Source organism: Symphalangus syndactylus, chromosome 17 (assembly GCF_028878055.3).
Source record: "Symphalangus syndactylus isolate Jambi chromosome 17, NHGRI_mSymSyn1-v2.1_pri, whole genome shotgun sequence".
Lineage (NCBI taxonomy): Eukaryota > Metazoa > Chordata > Mammalia > Primates > Hylobatidae > Symphalangus > Symphalangus syndactylus.
Window position 1 is genome coordinate 97073942 of NC_072439.2, and position 21605 is coordinate 97095546.

Sequence of the window (21605 nt, forward strand, 5' to 3'; positions counted from 1 at the left end):
GGTGGCATGTGCCTGTAGTCCCAGTTACTCAGGAGGCTGAGGCAGGACAATCACTTGAACACGAGAGGCGGAGGCTGCAGTAACTTGAGATCACGCCACTACACTCTAGCCTGGCGACAGAGCAAGACTCCGTCTCAAAAAAAAAAAAAAAAAAAACTTCAGCAAAGTAACATTTAGAATTGAATTCCTATGTTCCTCCATTTTTTGTTTCACCTCACATTGAAACACATTCACTCTTCAAACTAAAATATGTATTGTTTCTCAATTTTGTATAAATCCTGATAAGTCAGCTAAAATTTCATTATTTAAAGCTACATAACTTGAGATGACAATAAATTATCAAATTAACATTACAGAAACATAAAGGAAAAGTTAATTGTTTTTCCAAAGACAAATTCAGGGACATGTACCATTATTTAACCAAATGATTTTTAAACGGTAGTATACATAAGAATCACTATAGGGCACTTGTTAAAAATGCAAATTCCAGAGCCCTTTCTGAGAGATTATAATTCTTTAGCCTTAGGAAAAATCCCAGAAATCTGAGGAGTTTATTTTTAAGACACACCCTTGATTTTACTACTATGGGTGGTCTACAGACCACACTCTAAGAAACAACATTCATTTCTCTTGCTGTGGCATGATCATAGCTCACTACAGCCTTAAAGTCCTGGGCTCAAGCGATCCTCACACCTCAAGCCTTTCAAGCAGCTGGGACTATAGGCACATGCCACCACACAAGGCTAATTTTTATTTTTTATTTCTGTGGTCTCACATTATTGCCCAGGCTGGAACACATCAATTTCTGAAAGAATCGTTACATCAGCAAAGAATAACAGTATCCGTTTTAATAGTCTGAAAATCTGAAACATTTGGTTCATTAATGATCTTAGTCACATAACATCCCTTTGCTTTTATTTTTCTACTAGGGAGCTAGGTAAAATAACTTGAAGACAAATGATTTTATAAAAACATAATAAAGTATACGTAAGAAAGACATTCAACTCTTTGAAAGATGCCATAAACTGTTATGTGTGCATTCTGTGAAGACATTCTGAGTGTTAATCTATCACGAAGTAATTTATAAAGAATCTGGTTGGGCGCACTGGCTCATGCCTGTAATCCCAGTGCTTTGGGAGGTTAAGGTAAGAAAACTGCTTTGAGGCCAGAAGTTTGAGACTAGCCTCAGCAACATAGTGAGACCTGCCTCTACAAATAATAAAAAATAAAAGATAAATTAGCCAGGAGTGGTGGTCCACGCCTGTATTCCTAACTACTCAGGAGGCTGAGGTGGGAGGATCACTTCAGCCCAGGAATTCGAGGTTACAGTGAGTTATGATCAAGCCACTGTACTCCAGCCTGGGTAACAGAGTCAGACCCTGTCTTTATATTTAAAAAAGAAAAAAAGAAAAGAAACTGTAATACATAACCTCCAGAACAACAAATTCTAACCTATTAAAACAGTGTACTATCTTAATGAGATCTAACACCACTGTACAGCTCTATTATAATAAACTTTAATTTTATATATTCCCAGCCAGGAATCAAGAGAAAAAACTGTATTATTAATGTGAAAAAGAAAAACTTTCCTAATATGGAAATTTCTGATTTTTAAAATTTCTAGTTCTATTTTATTTCACAAAGAAAATGTGATGAATGTGACACAAAATACTCATGAGTAACAAAAATCATGTACTTTTTTTTTTTTTTTTGAGACAGAGTTTCACTCTTGTTGCCCAGGCTGGAGTGCAATGGTGCGATCTCAGCTCACTGCAACCTCCACCTCCCGGGTTCAAGCGATTCTCCTGCCTCAGTCTCCCGAGTAGCTGGGATTATAGGCATGCACCACCCCGCCCAGCTAATTTTGTATTTTTAGTAGAGACGAGGTTTCTCCATCTTGGCCAGGCTGGTCTCAAACTCCCGACCTCAGGTGATCTGCCTGCCGCGGCCTCCAAAACTGCTGGGATTCCAGGTGTGAGCCACTGCGCTCCGGCCCAAAACTCATGTACTTTCATGGCTCATTCTCATATATTCCATTATCTTCTCTTCAAAGAAAATACCACATTGAAATAATGGAAAACATAGTTTCAACTACAATAACTAATAGTATTTCAACCACTTTTGGGGTTTGTTTTGATGGTAAAAGAACAATTAGATTATTTACATTAAAAATATTTTTTAAACCTATAGCTACGTATCCTAGCCAAGTATCTTCCAGAACACGTATTTGTGGAGTAAGTGATTCACTGAAAGACATCGAGTCTGATTTACTTATAGAGTAATTCAGAAAGAAATGCAGCATACATTTCACAAAGCAAACAAAACGCCAATATTTTTAATAATTCATGGTATATAACTTCTTCCAAAAGATAGCAATTCTCAGATTGATCATTAACTAGTTAATTTTCTTGCCTCTTCACTGCAATTGACTTACTCTTTAACAAAGTTCTGAAGCTGTGCCTTAATTGATCTCTGAGTTTGGTCAAACAGGATCTAAAAAATAAAATGTAATATTAAATGATTAGGAAAGTAAACAAAATAATTTTCTTATCGTGCTATAAATACCACATCCCTTCATCAATTCTCCAATTCTAATACCGTCTATATCTCTTCTTGAAGACTACAAAAGAAATAACCATTTAAAAATAGAACCCAAAACAGATTAAGCCAATTTCATCTCTCAGAAATAAAATTACTTCTATTTACAGAGGAAAACAAATCTGCTTTAATATTTAAATAGAATGTTCAAACAGTGGAGCAACATAGTTCCTTAATTCTAATTCAGGCTTTGGAAGACAACCTAAAACAGTAATACAAATTCCACTCCATACATTACAGAAAATATTTACTCCAATATATCACAGCATACCAAATGACGACAGCTCCAGAAACGCCATATACCTTAGTTGAGGTAGAGGTTACTCATTGGGGAAGACTTGGGGACTTAAACGAATATTTTAAATTCAAGTAAACATTATATCATCCTTTAGGTTAAATAACTGCTAACAGTAGAGACAAGAGTAAAATTTTATTCCTCCAGATAGTATTTTGCCCAACTTAAATGATGCCACATATTTAACACAGATGGCTCTGTGTATGATAAACATCAAAATGCTTATCGTGGGCATTCCACCTTTAATAACTTACAGATATACCTTATTCAGAGTTTGAAATAAAGTTAGATGAGCAGGCAGAAAGATCAATATCCAAAAGAAAATCCTCCATTCTTCTAGTAATTAAAAACAATACCACAATTTCATTATCTCTGAAGCTCTGTCCTCCGTTTTCTCCTGAATACCACATACACACATTCCCCAGGAATCTGGACTTTTCAAAATCTGTCAATTTACTTCCAGAGAGAAATTAAATTTTGTCTGTATTATGTTAAACTCAAAGTACTAAACCCAAAGTAAGCAGAAGAAAGAATATAATAAAGATCAGAGTAGAAGTCAACTAAACAGAAAATAGAAAGTTAATAGAGAAAAATCAAAGAATCACAAAATTTGGTTCTTGGAGAATATTATAAAATCGATAAACCTCTAACCACAGAGATAAGACGCAAATTGCAAACATTAAGAAGGAGAGACACATCTTTATCATTGTATATATATTAAAAAGATAATCTGTGAAGCTAAGAAACAACTGTAGGCCTGCAAATTTAACAGATGAAATGGACACATTTTGTGAAAGACAAAAACTATCAAGCCTCAATCAAGAAGAAACTGATACCCTGAACAGAGTTTAAAAGACAGAGTCTATATTAAAACCTTCCATATCATATAAAGTTAAAATTACATGAACATGAAATATAACAATCCCAATCCTAGGTATTTGGACAAATGAAATTAAAACTTATGTTCACACAAAAACCTGTACTCAAATGTTTATAGCAGTTTCATTCCTAATTGCCAAAATACAGAAAATACCCAAATGTCTTTCAACCAGTGAATACAGAAACAAACTATGATACATTCATACAGCAATAAAAAAGAACGATTATTAATACATGCAACAACATCAGTGAATCTCAACGCATTTTGCTAAGTGAAACAAAATTTGTTGGACATTCAGGAAAGGGCAAGACTGAGGGGATGAAATATCAGTGATTTCCACTGATAGGAGGAGGATGGAAAGGTTAATAATGGGGCAACATGAGGGCTTCTGGGGAGTTGACGGAACTGCTGTGCATCTTGATTTTGGTGTGGAGACCCAACTGTATGCATCTGTCAAAACCCATGAAGTTATATGCCACAAAAAATCAATTTTGTTATATTTAAATTTAAAAATAACTTTAAAATATGAAGAATGACAGTGTAAATATGAAACAATAGATTTTTAAATGAATTAAGAAGACACAAATAGCATATTAACTAGGTTGATTGAAAGGACAGAGAAACATAAAACCAACGAAAAGAGAACATCCAATCTTCTCAGGAACACTAACAACATTTAAGAAAATTGACCATATAGTAGGGCATAAAGCAATAATATGACATTATATTAAGTTATACTACAAAGTATTAAAAAGAGAGAACTACTGAAACAGGGAACAATACCGATCTCAAAAATGTTATTCCAAGCAAAAGAAGTCACACATACACACACAGACACACATACATACAATATGATTCCACTTATATGAAGTTATAGAAAAAACATAACTACTTTATGGAAGAAAGTCAAAGCAGGACTTGCCTTTGGAGGTGTGGGTTGGGAATGAGAAGCGGTATGGGAGAACTTTCTGGATAACGGTAATGATCCATATCTTAAAAAGGATTTGACTTACATAAGTGGATGGGCTTGCCAAAATCAACTTAAAGATACAAATAGGATTTTTGCATTTAACTGTATTTAAACTTGACCTCAAGAAATAAAATCAGGGCCAGGCATGGTGGCTTATCCCTACAATCCCATTACTTTGGGAGCCCAAGGTCAGAGGATCCCATGAGGCCAGGAGTTCAAGATTAGCCTGGGCAACATGGCAAGACCTATCTCTCTCTATATATACATTTTTTAATGAGCCAAGCATGGTGGCACAAGCTTGTAGTCCTAGCTATTCAAGAGGCTAAGGCAAGAGAATCACTTGAGCCCAGGAGTTCAAGGTTGCAGTGAGCTGTGATCATGCCATTGCACTGCACTCTAGACGGAGCAACAGAGTAAGATCCTATCTCAAAAAAAAAAAAAGAAAGAAAGAAAGAAAAGGAAAGAAAAGAAAAAGAAAGAAAGGAAGGAAGAGAGAAAGAGAGAAAGAAAAAGAAAGAACGAACCTGTAAAAAAAACCTAAACCTGGGAATGTATTTGAGAAAGAAATGTTCTTTTGTCTACAAATTATTTTAAAATGCATTAATAATATTGAGGCATGAATAGAGGGAAGGATAAATGAATAGATATGTGATAAAGCAAATGCAGCATAATATACCTTTGGGGTGAGTCTATGGATGTCAACTGTAAAGCTGTTTCAACTTCTAACTATAAAATATCAGAAAGAAATGGTACATATACCTTAAAAAATAAATAAAAAGGAAAACACATCCTACAAATACATTAAAAATTAAAAATAAATAAAAAGAAAAAATGTGAAAAACTCCACAAAGATGTCTTCACATCTTCATTGCTGAATTCTACCAAATATTTAAGGTAGAAAGAACAGTACTTCTACATAAACTCTTCAAAAAAAAAATCTATCGGAAAATCTATTCTCTGAGAAAACGGAAGAACAAAACCAAAGACACTGTAAGAAAAGAAAGCTACAAAGCAATATCCCTCATGAATATAGATGCCAAAATTCTTAGCAATATATAGTAATGACATATCATAATAATACGTAAGAAGGAGAATACATCATGACCGATTGGGATATATTCCACGAATGAAAGATGGATTTAACATTCAAAAAATCAACATAATTCACCATGTTAACAGACTTAAAAAACAAACTGTATGACAGACACAAAAAAGCATTGGAACAAAAATCATCCATTCCTGATTTTTAAAAACTCTCAGGAATACAGACATATAATGTACTTTCCTCAGTGTAATAAAGGGGACATATGAAAAATCTGTATCTAACATCCTGGCTAGTGGCAAAAGGCTACTTTCACCCTCAGATCAGGACCAAGGCCAAGAATGCCTACTCATCACTTCTATTCAACATTACACTAGAAATTCTAGCAATGCAATCACACAAGAAATAAAAAGCATACAGATTAGAAAGGAAGAATATAAAATTGTCTTTATCCACAGATGATGTGATCAGCTCTATAGAGAACACTATGGAACCTGCAAAAAAAAAAAACTGCTAAAATTAGTAAGTGAGTTTAAGAAGGTTGTAGAAACAAAGTCAAAATACAAAAATCAGTTGTATTTCTAAGACCAGCAATGACCAAATAGCAACTGAACATTAAAAAAAAAAAAATACTCGCCAGGCGCTGTGGCTCACGCCTGTAATCCCAGCACTTTGGGAGGCCAAGGCAGGCAGATCACCTGAGGTCAGGAGTTTGAGACCAGCCTGACCAACATGGAGAAACCCCGTCTCTACTAAAAATACAAAATCAGCCGGGCGTGGTGGCACATCCCTGTAATCCCAGCTACTTGGGAGATTGAGGCAGGAGAATCGCTTGAACCCAGGAGGCAGAGCTTGCAGTGAACCGAGATCACGCCATTGCCCCTCCAGCCTGAGCAACAGGAGCGAAACTCCACCTGGAAAAAAAAAAAAAATTTATAATAACAAATAGGAAATGCTTAAGCATAAATTTGACAAAAAATATGCAAGACTTGCACAGTGATGACTGCAAAACATGCTCAGAGAAATTTAAAAAAAAAAACAAATGGAGACAATCTTTCATGCTCTTCTTTTCTAATTTGGGTCCAGCAGAATAGCTCCACAAAGATGGGCAGCAAGAAGAATCATCATTCTACCATCAATAAGGTGAACCGAGGGTACACCAGCAATATTCAGAATCATCCCGCCATCGATAAGGTGACCCGAGGGTACACCAGCAACATTCAGAATCATCCTGCCATCGATAAGGTGACCTGAGGGTAACCAGAAATGTTCAGAAGCACATCCATGGAGTGGACTTCAAGAATCATTCTGCCATCAATAAGGTGACCTGAGGATACACCATCAACATTCAGAAGCACATCCATGGAGTGGGCTTCAAGAAGCGTGGCCCTCAGGCACTCAAAGACATCCAGAAATTTGCCATGAAGGAGATGGGAATTCTAGAGGTGCACATTGACACCAGGCAAAACAAAGCTTTCTGGAACAAAGGAACAAGCAACATCTCATAGGTATCCATGTGTGGATTTCCAGAAAACATGATGAGGCTGAACATTCACCAAATGAGCTCTATACATTGATTATCTACGTGCCTGTCACCACTTTCAAAAATCTATTGAAAGTCAATGTGGACAAGAACTAACCACCGATTGTCAAATAAAGTGAGCAAATTATACACACACAAATAGAATCATGGCCCTCTACTTAGAGTAACACACATACTATTTGGATTAGAAGACTTATTATTAGCAAAATGTTGATTCACCTCAAATTGAACTATACATTCAATGCAATTCCACTCCAAATCTCAGTAGAAACTGAAAAGTTGATTCTAAAAGTTATATGAAAACATAAAGGACCTAGAATAGCCAAAATAACTTTGAAAAAGAGGAAAAGAGAATACTCATACTACCTGATTTCAAGACTTACTATGAAAGCTACAGTAATCAATGGAGTATAGTACTGTATAAAGACAGGCAAAGGCTGGGTACAGTGGCTCACGTCTGTAATCCTAACAGTTTGAGAGGATCACTTGAGCCCAGGAATTGGAGACCAGCCTTGGCAACAAAGTGAAACCCCCCATCTAGACAAAAATTCAAAAAATTAGCCAGGCGTGTAGCATGTGCCTGTGGTCCCAGCTACTCGGGAGGCTAAGGCAGGAGGATTACTTGAGCCCAGGAGGTGGAGGCTGTAGTGAGTCATTTTCATTTCACTGCACTCTAGCCCAGAAAACAAAGCAAGACTGTCTCAGGAAAAAAGAAAAAAGACAAGCAAAAATATCAATAAAGCAGAAATTACCCACACATATGGTCAGCTTTTATTTTTTTTTTTATAAAAGGTGCCAATAAATATGTGAAAATGTACAGAGCAAGCTGGAGAGCCATATGCAAAGAATTTAATATTAATAAAGAGGAAAAAGAAGAACTTCAACCCTTACCACAGAACATTTATAAAATTTAACTTGAAATAGATCATAGACCTAAACTTCTACAAGAAAACATTGAAAAAAATCTTACTGAATAGGGTTAAGCAAACATTTCCTAACAGAACACAAAAGAAAACAATAAAAGAACAAACTCAAACTGACTTCATAAAAAAAAAGTTTGATCTTTAAAAAATACTGCTACAAAAATGAAAAAGGCAAGCCGAAGCATGGAAGAAAATATCTGCAAAACATATAACAACTCAGTAAATATGAAGATAAATCCTTTTTTTTTTTTTTTTTTTTTTTTTGAGACAGGGCCTTGCTCTGTCACCCAAGCTGGAGTGCAGTGGTGTGATCTCGGCTTACTGCAACCTCCGCCTCCCAGGTTCAAGTGATTCTCCTGCCTCAGCCTCCCAAGCAGCTGGGATTACAGGCGCGTGCCACCACGCCAGCTAATTTTTGTACTTTTAGTAGAGACAGAGTTTCACTATGTTGCCCAGGATGGTCATGAACTCCTGACCTCAAGTGATCCACCCGCCTCAGCCTTTCAAAGGGCTAGGATTACAGGCGTGAGCCACCACGCCCAGCCAATAAATCCATTTTTTTTCTTTTTTTTTGTGTGTGTGTATGTGTATGTGTGTGTGAGACGAAGTCTTGCTCTGTCACCCAGGCTGGAGTGCAGTGGCGCGATGTCAGCTCACTGCAAGCTCCCCCTCCCGGGTTCACGCCATTCTCCTGCTTCAGCCTCCCGAGTAGCTGGGACCACAGGCGCCCACCACCACCACCACGCCCAGCTAATTTTTTGTATTTTTAGTAGACACAGGGTTTCACCATGTTAGGCAGGATGGTCTGGATCTCCTGACCCGTGATCCGCCCGCATCGGCCTCCCAAAGTGCTGGGATTACAGGCGTGAGCCACCGTGCCCGGCCTAAATCCATTTTTATAATGAACAAAAGATGACACTTCACCAAAGAAGATCCATAGATGGCAAAGAAACAAAATGCTCAACATCATTACTTATTAATAAGGAAATGCAAATTAAAACCATAAACAATTTTAGAAAGTGACTATGCCAAGTGTTGCTGAGCATGTGGAACCCCTGCACTCTCGTACACTGCTGATGTAAAATGGCACAATCCACTTTGCGAAACAACATTTGTGTAGGTTTTAATTTCTTTACAGATATTAACATTTTTAAGAAACGTAAAACAGTCATGTGCTGCATAATGACATTTTGGTCAAAGACAGGCCGCACATATAACGGTGGTCCCATAAAATTATAGTACTGTATCTGTACTGTACTTTTTCTGTTTAAATACACAAATATCTACCATTATGTTACAAATGCCTAACGTATTCATTACAGAAACATGCTGTATAGGTTTGCAGCGTAAAAGCAACAGACTACACCTCGTAGCCTAGGTGTGTAGGAGGCTACACTGTCTAGGTTTGTGTTAAGTACATTCTATGATACTCACACAATGAAGAAATCACCTAACAACACATTTCTCAGAATGTATCACTGTTGTTAAATGATGTGTGACTGTATTAAAAATTAATATAAACATTAATAAATAAAAGAAATATTTCCTTATTTTCTCTTAGCAATGGCTTCTAGTCTTCACTTTAAAAATAGTAAAAATGAAAGCATAACACTATCTTACAAACTAGCCGTTTTACGCCTGGCTATTCAGGTAAAGAAATAATACTATATGTCTACACAGATTTTTACATGTATTTTAATAAGCATTTTTATTTGTAATAGCCAAAACCTAAAAACAACCCCAAAGTCCATTGCAGTAGCTTTAAAATATGACAACAAATTCTTTAACACTGCTTTCTTCAAAAGCAGCCCCAATTCTTTGCTCCTTGAGTGTGGGCTAGATGGAGTGACTTACTTCTAGCAAACAGTGTCATGAAGAAAGTAACAATGTGTGACTGCTGAGACCAGGTTATAAAAGGCATTGAAGCTTCCAGCCAGACGTGGTGGCTCAGCACTTTGGGAGGTTGAGGCAGGCAGATCACTTGAGGTCAGGAGTTCGAGACCAGCCTGGCCAACATGGTGAAATCCCAACTCTACTAAAAATAAAAAAATTAGCTGGGTGTGGTGGCGCATGTCTGTAATCCTAGCTACTCAGGAGGCTGAGGCACAAGAATCGCTTCAACCTGGGAGGCAGAAGTTGCAGTGAGCCAAGCTCATGCCATTCACTCCAGCCTGGATGACAGAGTGAGACTCTGTCTTAAAAAAAAAAAGGCATTGAAGCTTCCTGTTTGCCCATGCTGCTCTTGGATCACTTGTTTTAGCAGTAACCAGATTCCATGTCATAAGGACACTCAAGCATCCCTGCAAAGAGGATCCTTGGTCAGGGGACCAGAGACTGAGGCAATCTCATGAAATTCCTGAGTCAGAGTCACCCAACTAAGCCACTCCCAAATTCCTGACCCAGAAACTTTAATACATGCATGTTGTTTCATGCCACTAAGTTTTCAAATAATCTGTTATATAGCAGTAGATAGCTAATATAACCATCCACAGGTAGATGGATTTTAAAACTTGTGATAAATCCATACAATGCAATTGTATTGAGCAATAAAAAGGGAATGAAGGACTAAAACATGCAATATAATTGGACCTCAAAATAACACTGAAGAAACTAGACCACAAAAGTCCATTTACGTACAATTCTAGAAAATGCAAACAAACCAATAATGATAGAAAGCAGATTCACGACACACTAGGAATGAGGGAAGAAGGAAGAGAAATAGAAATTACAAAGTGGCAAAGGAAAACTTTTAAAGCATGATTGTTATATTCACTAAATTATTTGTAGTGATTTCATGGAGATATGTGGATCTCAAAAGTTATCAAATTGTATGCTGTAACTATGCAGTTTATGTCAATTATTCCTTAATAAAGTTGTTAAAAAAATCATTATATTCCGAAGAGAAAAGCAGAACATTTTTCTCTTTTTTGCTTTTCAACTTTTTTTTTTTAACTTTTAGGTTCGGGGTGCATGTGCAGGATGTGGAGGTTTGTTACATAGGTAAACTTGTGTCACAGGGACTTGTTGTACAGATTATTTCATCACCCAGGTATTACACCTACTATCCATTATTTTTCCTGATCCTCTCCCTCCTCCTACCCTCCACACTCCAAGAAGCCACAGTATGTGTTGCTCCCCTGTATGTGTCCATGTGTTCTCATCATTTAGCTCCCCCACTTATAAGTGAGAACATGTGGTATTTGGTTTTCTGTTCCTGTGTTAATCTGCTAAGGATAATGGCCTCCAGCTCCATCCATGTTCCTGCAAAGGACATGATCTCATTCTTTTTTATGGCTGCATAGTATTCCATAGTGTATATGTATGTACACATTTTCTTTATCCAGTCTACCACTGATGGGCATTTAGGCTGATTCCACGTCTTTGCTATTGTGAATAGTGCTGCAGTGAACATACACATACATATATCTTTATAATAGAACTATATTCCTATGGGTATATACCCAGCAATGGTATCTCACCCAGCTGATGTGAGATGGTATCTCATTGTGGTTTTGATTTGCACTTCTCTAATGATCAGTGATGTTGAGCTTTTTTTCATGATTGTTAGCCACATGTACGTCTTCTTTTGAGAAATGTCTGTTCACATCCTTTGCCCGCTTTTTAATGGGGTTGTGTTTTTCTTTATAATTTAAGTTCCTTATAAATTCTGGATATAAGAGCATTATCAGATGAATAGTTTGCAAATATTTTCTCCCATTCTATAGGTTGTCTGTTTACTCTGCTGACAGTTTCTTTGATTGTGCAGAAACTCTTTAATTAGATCCCATTTGTCAATTTTTGCTTTTGCTGCAGTTGCTCTTAGCAACTTCATCATGAAACCCTGGCACATACCTATATCCTGGATGCTACTGCCTTTAAAATGTAACATTACCAAAATTAAATTTTCTATACACTTGAATAGAATGACAAGTATTTCATGAAATTAGATGTCAATAATCTAGGCTATTCACTGGTTTTGTTTTGGAGACAAGAGTCTCACTCCATCATGCAGGCTGGAGTGCAATGGCATGATCTCGGCTCACTGCAACCTCTGCTTCCCAGGTTCAAGCAATCCTTGCACCTTAGCCTTCTGAGTAGCTGGGACTCCAGGGATATGCCACCATGCTCAGTTGATTTTTGTATTTTTAGCAGAGACGGGGTTTCACCATGTTGGCCAGCCTGATCTCGCACTCCTGACCTCAGCCTCCCAATGTGCTGGGATTACGGGCATGAGCCACTGCGCCCAGCCGCAATAATGTGGGCTACATACTTTTAATACTTGCATTAGTGTGAAAAGTATGTTGTCAATAAAGCAACGGTTCTGTCTTCGACTTGCCAATTTTCAAGCCACAGTATCTAACAGCTAATTCTTTTCTTCTTCTTCTCCTTCTTCTTCTTTTTTTGGTAGTTATTGTTGTTCTTAAAGCCCTTCTCATGAACAGCTAACTCTTTTCTATACTAAACTGCTACACAGAAATTCCTCAATTCATCTACTGGTATCTAAGTCTCTAGTCTATACTTTCCCAGGAGAAAATTCACACATTTTCCCATCATAAAAAGTTTAAAAGCCACCAACAGAAAAGCTAAGGTTCACTTATATTTGTGGAAGTTAACAGTATTATTCCAAGCAACACATGTATTACAAATAATCAAAAATATGTCAGTTGACCAATCTGCTCATTATAAAATGAACTTACAGAAGTGCATAGAATAATGTATGTATGACTCTTTAAACTAACAGCTCACACTAAAGTTACTCCTCATACATGTATGAACACAGTTAAAGCAGCACTATCTCTGCTCTCTTCAGGAAAGGAGGAAAGCTAAGATGCACTTCAAAGATCTAGTCCAGAAAGGTTAGTAAAAGAACAGGCTGCATATCCATAGATGGCATTATCCCCGTTTCCAGTTCTTACAAGTAAGATGCCTCTGGCTCTAAGTATACATTTTGTAGTTTAAAGTCCTTGTGATTTATTTAAATACTATTCAGGGCCAGGCAAAGTGGCTCATGCCTGCAATCCTAACACTTTGGGAAGCCATGATGGGAGGATCACTCGAGGCAAAGAGTTCGAGAACAGCCTAGGGAACGTAACAAGACTCCATTGCAACAAAAATTAAAAATAAAAACAAGCTGGAATGCGAGGCAGAGCAATATGGCCAAATAGAAGCCTCCACCGACTGTCCTCCCTGCAGGAACACCAAATTTGACAACCACCTACACAAAAAGCACCTTCATAAGAACCAAAAATCGTGTGAGCAATCACAGTACCTTCATATCGCTGAAAGAGGCAGTGAAGAGGACAGAAAAGACAGTCTTGAATTGCTGACCCCAGCCCTCCCCCATGCGCTCATAGCAACCACATGGCACAGAGGAAGAATCTGCGCTGCACATGGGGAAAGAGCACAGCAACTGTGGGACTATATTCTGGAACGCAGTGCTGCCAACTCTGGCAGAACTCAGCCAATGCCAATGAATGGAGCATTTAGACCAGCCCCAGGGACAGGACAATCACACAGCCTGGAGGTTGGAACTGGAGTTTCCACAAGCCTCGCCACCACAGGCTAAAGTGCTCTGGAGTCCTAAATAACAGTAAAAGGCAAGCTAGGTCACAAGGACTGTAACTCCTAGGCAAGTTGTAGTGCTGGGCTGGGCTCAGAGCCAGTGGACTTGGAGGTACATGACCTAGTGAGACACCAGCCAGTGTGGCTAAGGGAGCGCTTGTGTCACACATCCCCCAATCAAAGGCAGGAAGGCTCCCAGCTCCAAAAGAGATTCCTTCCTTCTCCTTGAGAAGAGGAGAGGAAAGAATAAGCAGGACTTTGTTTTGCAACATAAATACCACCTCAGCCACAGATGAATAAGGCATCAGGCAGAGTCGTGAGGTCCCCATTCTAGGCTCTAACTCCCGGATGATATTTTTAGACACACCCTGGGCCAGAAGGAACCTGAAGGGAAGGATCAAGTCCTGGAAGAATTCATCACTTGCTGACTAAAGAGCCCTTAGACCCTGAATAATCACCAGCAGTAACAAAGTAATACACACTGTGGGCCTCAGCTAAGACTCTGAGACATGCAGGCTTCAGGTGTGACCCGGCGTATTCACAGCTATGGTGGCTACGAAGAGAGACTCCTTCTGCTTGAGAAAAGGGGAGGGAAAAATAGAGGGGATTTTGTCTTGCAGATCAGGTACCACCTCAAATATAGTTGGGAGGAGCACCAGGCGGGTTCGTAGGGTCCCTGATTCCAGAGAACACTGGATGGCACCTCTGGAACTACCCTAAGCCAGAAGGGAACTCACTGCCCTGAAGGGTGGGTCCCAGGAATGGCGACATTCATGAAAAGCTGAGCCCTTGGGCCTTAAGTGAACAGTGACAACATTGTGGCAGTACTCCCTGTGGGCCTGTGTGGAGGTGGACACACGGGGTGACTCCACTGCCTGGGGAGAGGAAAGGGAAGGGTGGGAAGGACTGTGTCTTGTGATTTCAGTACCAGTTTAAACATAGTTGAATACAGCGCCAAGGAAATTTCTAAGGTTTCCGATTTCAGGCTCTGGCTTCCAGGCACTATCTCTGAACCTGTCAGGAGCCCAGAGCCCAGGGGAATTCACCACCCCGAAGGGAAATACACAAGAATGACTAGCTTCAGCCACTCTTGAAATAATGACTGTATAGCCTGAGGGCCTTGAGAGAACACAGGTTGCGGCCAGGTAATAGTTACAGCAGGACATGGGCAAGACACAGTGCTTTGCTGGCTTCAGATCTGACCAAGTACAGTCCCAACAATGGTGGTGACAGGAGTGCTTGTGTCACCCCTCTCCAAGCTCCAGGCAGCTTAGCCAGAGAGAGAGAGAGAGAGAGAGAGAGACTGCACTCATTTTGGAGAAAGTAAGGGAAGAAAACAAGAGTCTCTACCTGGTAATCCAGAGAATTCTTCCAGATGTTATCCCAGACCACAGTATTAGTCCATTCTCACACTGCTATAAAGAACTGCCTGAGACTGGGTAATCTAGAAAGGAAAGAGGTTTAATTGACTCACAGTTCTACACGGCTGGGGAGGCCTCAGGAAACTTACAATCATGGTGGAGGGTGAAGGGAAAGCAAGGCACTTTCTTCACGAGGCAGCAGGAAGGAGAATGAACACAGGAGGAATTACCAAACACTTCCAAAACCATCAGATCTCATGTAATGCACTCACTATCACCAGAACAGCATGGAGAAGCAGCTCCCGTGATCCATTCACCTCCACCTGGTCTCTCCCTTGACACGTGGGGGTTATGGGGATTACAATTCAAGATGAGATTTGGGTGGGGACACAAAGGCTAACCATATCAACCACCAAGCTGGTATCTCTATAAGTGTCCAAGAACTACAGCATTACTAGGCTTGGGGTGCCCTCTAATGCAGATACAGCTGTAGGGACCAAAAACCTAGATCATAACAACTAAGTAGGTTTGAATACTTGGATAGCCTTCTCAAGAAGGATGAATACAAACAAGCCCAGACTGTGAAGCCTACAATAAATATCTAATTCTTCAATGCCTAGATAATAACAAATATCCACTAGCATCAAGACCATTGAAGAAAACATAACCTCATCAAAAGAACTAAATAAGGCACCAGGGGCAAATCGGAGAAATGGAGATACGTGACCTTTCAGACAGAGAATTCAAAATAGCTGCTCTGAGGAAACTCAAAGAAATACAAGATAACAGAGAAGAAATTCAGAATCCTATCAGAAGAATTTAACAAAGAAATTAAAATAATTTTTAAAAATCAAGCAGAAATTCTAGAGTTGAAAAATGCACTTGACATTTAAAGAATGTATCAGAGTCTCTTAACAGCAGAACTGATCAAGCAGAAGAAAGAATTCCTGAGACTTATGAGCCCTGTTTGAAAATAGAGAAGAAAAAATAAAAAAGAATGAAGCATGCCTATAAGATCTAGAAAATAGCCTCAATAGCAAATCTAAGAGTAAGGTAGAAAGAGAGAAATAGAAAGTTTAGTCAAAAGGATAGTAACAGAAAATTTCTGAAACTGAGAGAAAGATACAAAACTTCAAGTAAAAGAAGGTTATAGAATACCAAGTAGATTTAACCCATTATTAGTTTAATAATCAAATTCCCAAAGATCAAGGATAAAGAAAGGATTCTAAAAGCAGCACAAGAAAAGAAACAAATAACACAATGGAGCTCTAAAACATCTAGCAGACTTTTCAATGGAAACCTTACAGGCCAGGGAAGAGTAGCATGACATATTTAAAGTGCTGGCAGAAAATTTTTTACTCTAGAATAGCATATGAAGCAAAAATATCCTTCAAACATGAAGGATAATTAAAGATTTTCCCAGACAAACAAAAGTTGATGAATTTCGTCAACACCAGACCTGTCCTACAAGAAATGCTACAGGGAGGTTCTTCACTCTGAAAGAAAAGGAGATTAATGGGCAAGAAGAAATCATCTGCAGGTGCAAGGCTCACTGGTGACAGTAAGTACAGAGACAAACACGGAATACTATAACACTGTAATTGTGCTGTGTAAACTACTATCTTAAGTATTAATAGAAAGGTGAAAAGATAAACCAAAAATAATGAGTATACCTTTCAACAGAGACAATACAATAATATACACACAGAAACAGTAAAAAGTTACAAAGTGAGGACACAGTGTTAAAGTATTGAGTTTTTGTTTGTTTGTTTGTTTGTTTTGAGACAGAGTCTCGCTCTGTCACCCAGGCTGGAGTAAAGTGGCGCTATCTCTGCTCACTGCAAGCTCTGCCTCCTGGGTTCACGCCATTCTCCTGCCTCAGCCTCCCAAGTAGCTGGGACTACAGGCACCTGCCACCACGCCTGGATAATTTTTTGTATTTTTAGTAGAGACAGGCCTTCACGGTGTTAGCCAGGATGGTCTCGATCTCCTGACCTCGTGATCCACCCACCTCAGCCTCCCAAAGTGCTGGGATTACAGGCGTGAGCCACCGTGCCCCGCCTAAAGTATTGAGTTTTTATTAGTTTTCTTTTTGTTGGCTTGTTTATGCAATCAGTGTTGATTTGTTACCATAAGATACTATTGCAAGCCTCATGGTAACCTCCAATCTACAAACATATAATAAATAAGCAAAAAATAAAAAGCAAGAAAATAAAACATAACACCAGAGAAAATCACCTTCACTAAAAGGAAGACAGTAAAGAAGAGAAGACCACAAAACAACCAGAAAACAAATAACAACATGGCAGGTGTAAATCCTCAGTCATCAATAACATTGAATGTAAATGGACTACATTCTCCAGTCAAAAGACAAAAAGTGGCTGAATGGGTAAAGAAACAAGACGCAATAATCTGTTGCTTACAAGAGACACATCTCACCTATAAAGACACAAACTGAAAATAAAAGAATGGAAAAAGATATTACATGTAAATGGAAACCAAAAGGAACAGAAGCAGCTATATTTATATCACACAAAACAGACTTCAAGAAAAAAAAACTTTCAAGAGACAAAGGTCATTATAATCAATTCAGCAAAAGAACATAACAGGTATAATTATATATGTACCAAACACTGGAGCACCAAGATATATAACGCAAATATCATTAAAGCTAAAGGGAGAGACAGACCCCAATATAATAACAGCTGGAGACTTGAAAACCCCACTTTCAGCACTTGACAGATCATCTAGACAGAAAATCCACAAGGAAACATCAGACTTAATCTGCACTATAGGCCAGGTGCAGTGGCTCATGCCTGTAATCCCAGTACTTTGGGAGGCCAAGGCGGGACATCACCTGAGGTCAGGAGTTCAAGACCAGCCTGGCCAACATGGTGAAACCCCATTTCTACTAAAAATACAAAGCTAGCTGGGTGTGGTGGCATGTGCCTGTAATTCCAGCACTTTGGGAAGCCAAGGCAGGAGAATCACTTGAACCCAGGAGGCAGTGGCTTCAGTGAGTCGGGATCATGCTACTGCACTCACTCCAGCTTGGGCGACAGACTGAGACTCCATCTCAAAAAAAAAAAAAAAAAAAAAAAAAAAAAAAAAAAAAGACAAAGAAAAGAAAAGAAAAAAGAAATCTGTACTATAGACCAAATAGGCCTAACGAATATTTAAGAACATTTCATTGAAGGGGTGTAGAACACACATTTTTCTTCCCAGCACATGAATCATTCTTAAGGACAGACCATACTGCTAGGTCACAAAACCTGAAATAGTATCAAGGATCTTCTGTGACCACAATGGAATAAAACTGGAAATAATGAGGAATTTTGGAAACTATATAAACACATGGAAATTAATATGCTCCTGAATGACCAGTGGGTGAATGAAGAGATTAGGAATGAAACTGGGCTGAGCGCAGTGGCTCAGGCCTGTAATCCCCACATTTTGAAAGGCCAAGACAGGCAGATCGCTTGAAGCCAGGAGTTTGAGACCAGCCTGGCCAACATGGTGAAACACCATCTCTACTAAACAATACAAAAATTAGCCAGGTGTAGTGGCACGCACCTGTAATCTCAGGTACTCAGGAGGCTGAGGCATGAAAATCACTTGAACCCAGGAGGCAGAGGTTGCAGTGAGCAGAGATTGCGCCACTGCAATCCAGCCTGGGTGACAGAGCAAGACTCTGTCTCAAAAAAGAGGAAATTAAAAAATTTATTGAAGCAAATGATAATGGAAACACAACAAACCGAAGCCTATGTATGGGATACAGTAAAAGCAGTATTAAGAGGAAAGTTTATAGCTAAGAGTGCCTACATCAAAAACAAAATACCTTCAAATAAACAACCTAATGACACGTCTTAAAGAACTAGAAAAGCAAAAGGAAACCAAAGCTAAACCTAAAGTTAGCAGAAGAAAATAAAGACCAGAGCAGAAATAAATGAAATTAAAAAGAAGAAAACAATACAAAAATCAACAAAACAAAAAGTTGGTTTTTCAAAAAGATTAAAAAACTGACAAACCTTTAGCCAGACTAAGAAAAGAGAAGACCAAATAAAAAAAATCAGAGATGAAAAAGGAGACATTATAACCCACACTGCAGAAATTCTAAGGATCATTAGAGGCTACTATGAGCAACTATGCGCCAATAAATTAGAAAACCTAGAATAAATGGAGAAATTCCTAGACACATACAACCTACCAAGATTGAACCACGAAGAAATCCAAAACCTGAACAGACCAGTAACGAGACCAAAGCTCAAATAAAAAGTCTTCCAGGCTGTGCCCGGTGGCTCACTCCTGTAATCCCAGTACTTTGGGAGGCCAAGGTGGATGGATCACCCGAGGTCAGGAGTTTGAGGCCAGTCTGGCCAACATGGCGAAACCCCGTCTCTACTAAAAACACAAAAAAATGAGCCAGGCGTGGTGGCACTTGCCTGTAATCCCAGCTACTCAGAAGGCTGAGGCAGGAGAATCGATTGAACCTCGGAGACAGAGGTTGCAGTGAGCCGCCATTGCGCCATTGTACTCCAGCCTAGGCAACAAGAGTGAAAACTCCATCTTAAAAAAAAAAAAAAAAAAAAAAAAATCTTCCAGCAAAGAAAAACCTGAGACCAGATGGCTTTACTTCAAAATTCTACCAAACGTTTAAAGAACATATAATACCAATCCTACTCAAACTATTCTGAAAAACAGCAAAGGAGGGAATACTTACAAACTCATTCTATGAGGCCAGTTATTACCTTGATACCAGAATCAGACAGAGATGCATAAACAATAACCACACACACACAAAACTACAGGCCAATATCTCTGATGAACATTGATGAAAAAAATCCTCAACAAAATATCAGCAAACTCAATTAAACAATACATTAAAAGGATTACCAACTGGGATTTAATCCAGGAATGTAAGGATGATTCAACATATGCAAATCAATTTGATACATAGAATTAAAGACAAAAACCATATGATGACTTCTATTGATGCTGAAAAAGTGTTTGATACAATTCAACATAACAAAAACTCTCAAAAAACTGGGTATAGAAGAAACATACCTCAACATAATAAAGCTCATATACAACAGATCCAGAGCTTGTATAATAGTGAATGGGGAAAAACTGAAAGCCTTTTCTCTAAGATCTGGAAGCAGACAAGGATGCCCACTGTCATCATTGTTAATCAACATATTATGGAAGTCCTAAGCTAGAGCAGTAAGACAAGAGAATAAAATAAAAAGCATCCACATTGGCAAGAATAAAGTCAAATTATCTTCGTTTGCAGATGATATGACCTTATATTTGGACTACAGACTCCGCCAAAAAAACTATTACAACTGATAAATTCAATAAAGCTACAGGATACAAAATCAACATACAAAAATCAGTAGCATTTCCATAGGCCAACAGTGAAGAATCTGAAAAAGAAATCAAGGAAGTAATCCCATTTATAATTGCTACAAATAAAATTAAATACTTAGCAATTAACCAAAGAAGTGAAAGATCTCCACAATTAAAACTATAAAACATTGATGCAAAATGTTGAAGAGGACACAAAGAAATGGAGAGACATTCTATGTTCATGAATTGGAAGAATTAATATTGTTAAAATGTCCAGGCCGGGCGTGGTGGCTCACGCCTGTAATCCCAGCGCTTTGGGAGGCCGAGACGGGCGGATCACGAGGTCAGGAAATCAAGACCATCCTGGCTAACACAGTGAAACCCTGTCTCCACTAAAAATACAAAAAAAAAATTAGCCGGGTGTGGTGGCGGGTGCCTGTAGTCCCAGCTACTCGGGAGGCTGAGGCAGGAGAATGGTGTAGACCCAGGAGGCGGAGCTTGCAGTGAGCCAAGATCATGCCACTGCACTCCCACCTGGGCGACAGAGCGAGACTCTGTCTCCAAAAAAAAAAAGTCCATACTACGCAAAGGAATCTATGGACTCAATGCCATACCAATCAAAATACCAATGACAGCTGGGCACAGTGGCTCACGCCTGTAAACCCAGCACTTTGACAGGCCGAAGCAGGTGGATCGCCTGAAGTCAGGAGTTCGAGACCAGCCTGACCAACATGGAGAAACTCCGTCTCTACTAAAAATACAAAATTAACCGGGCATGGTGGCATGCACCTGTGGTCCCAGCTGCTCGGGATGAAGAAAAAAGTAAAAGAAAAATACCAATGACATTCTTCACAAAAATAGAAAAAAAATCCTAAAATTTAGATGAAACCACACACACACACACACACAGAATAGCCAAAACTATCCAGCAAAAAGAACAAAACTGAAGAAATCCCATTACCTCAAATTATACTACAGAGCAATAGTAACCAAAGCAGCATGGCACTGGCATAGAAACAGACACACAGACCAAAGGAACAGAATAGAGAACCCAGAAACAAATCCATACATCTAAAGTGAACTCG

General features: G+C 38.8%; 1 protein-coding gene across 5 annotated transcripts in view; it reads right to left on the reverse strand.

Moving 5' to 3' along the window:
* ACAP2 (ArfGAP with coiled-coil, ankyrin repeat and PH domains 2) overlaps positions 1-21605 on the reverse strand; it is a 175459-nt gene that overhangs the window by 68515 nt on the left and 85339 nt on the right. For all 5 annotated transcript variants that reach the window (XM_063622164.1, XM_063622162.1, XM_063622161.1 and 2 more), the window contains one exon: positions 2435-2493. In XM_063622164.1, coding sequence (XP_063478234.1) covers positions 2435-2493 — 59 coding nt within the window. The remainder of the gene's footprint in view (positions 1-2434; positions 2494-21605) is intronic.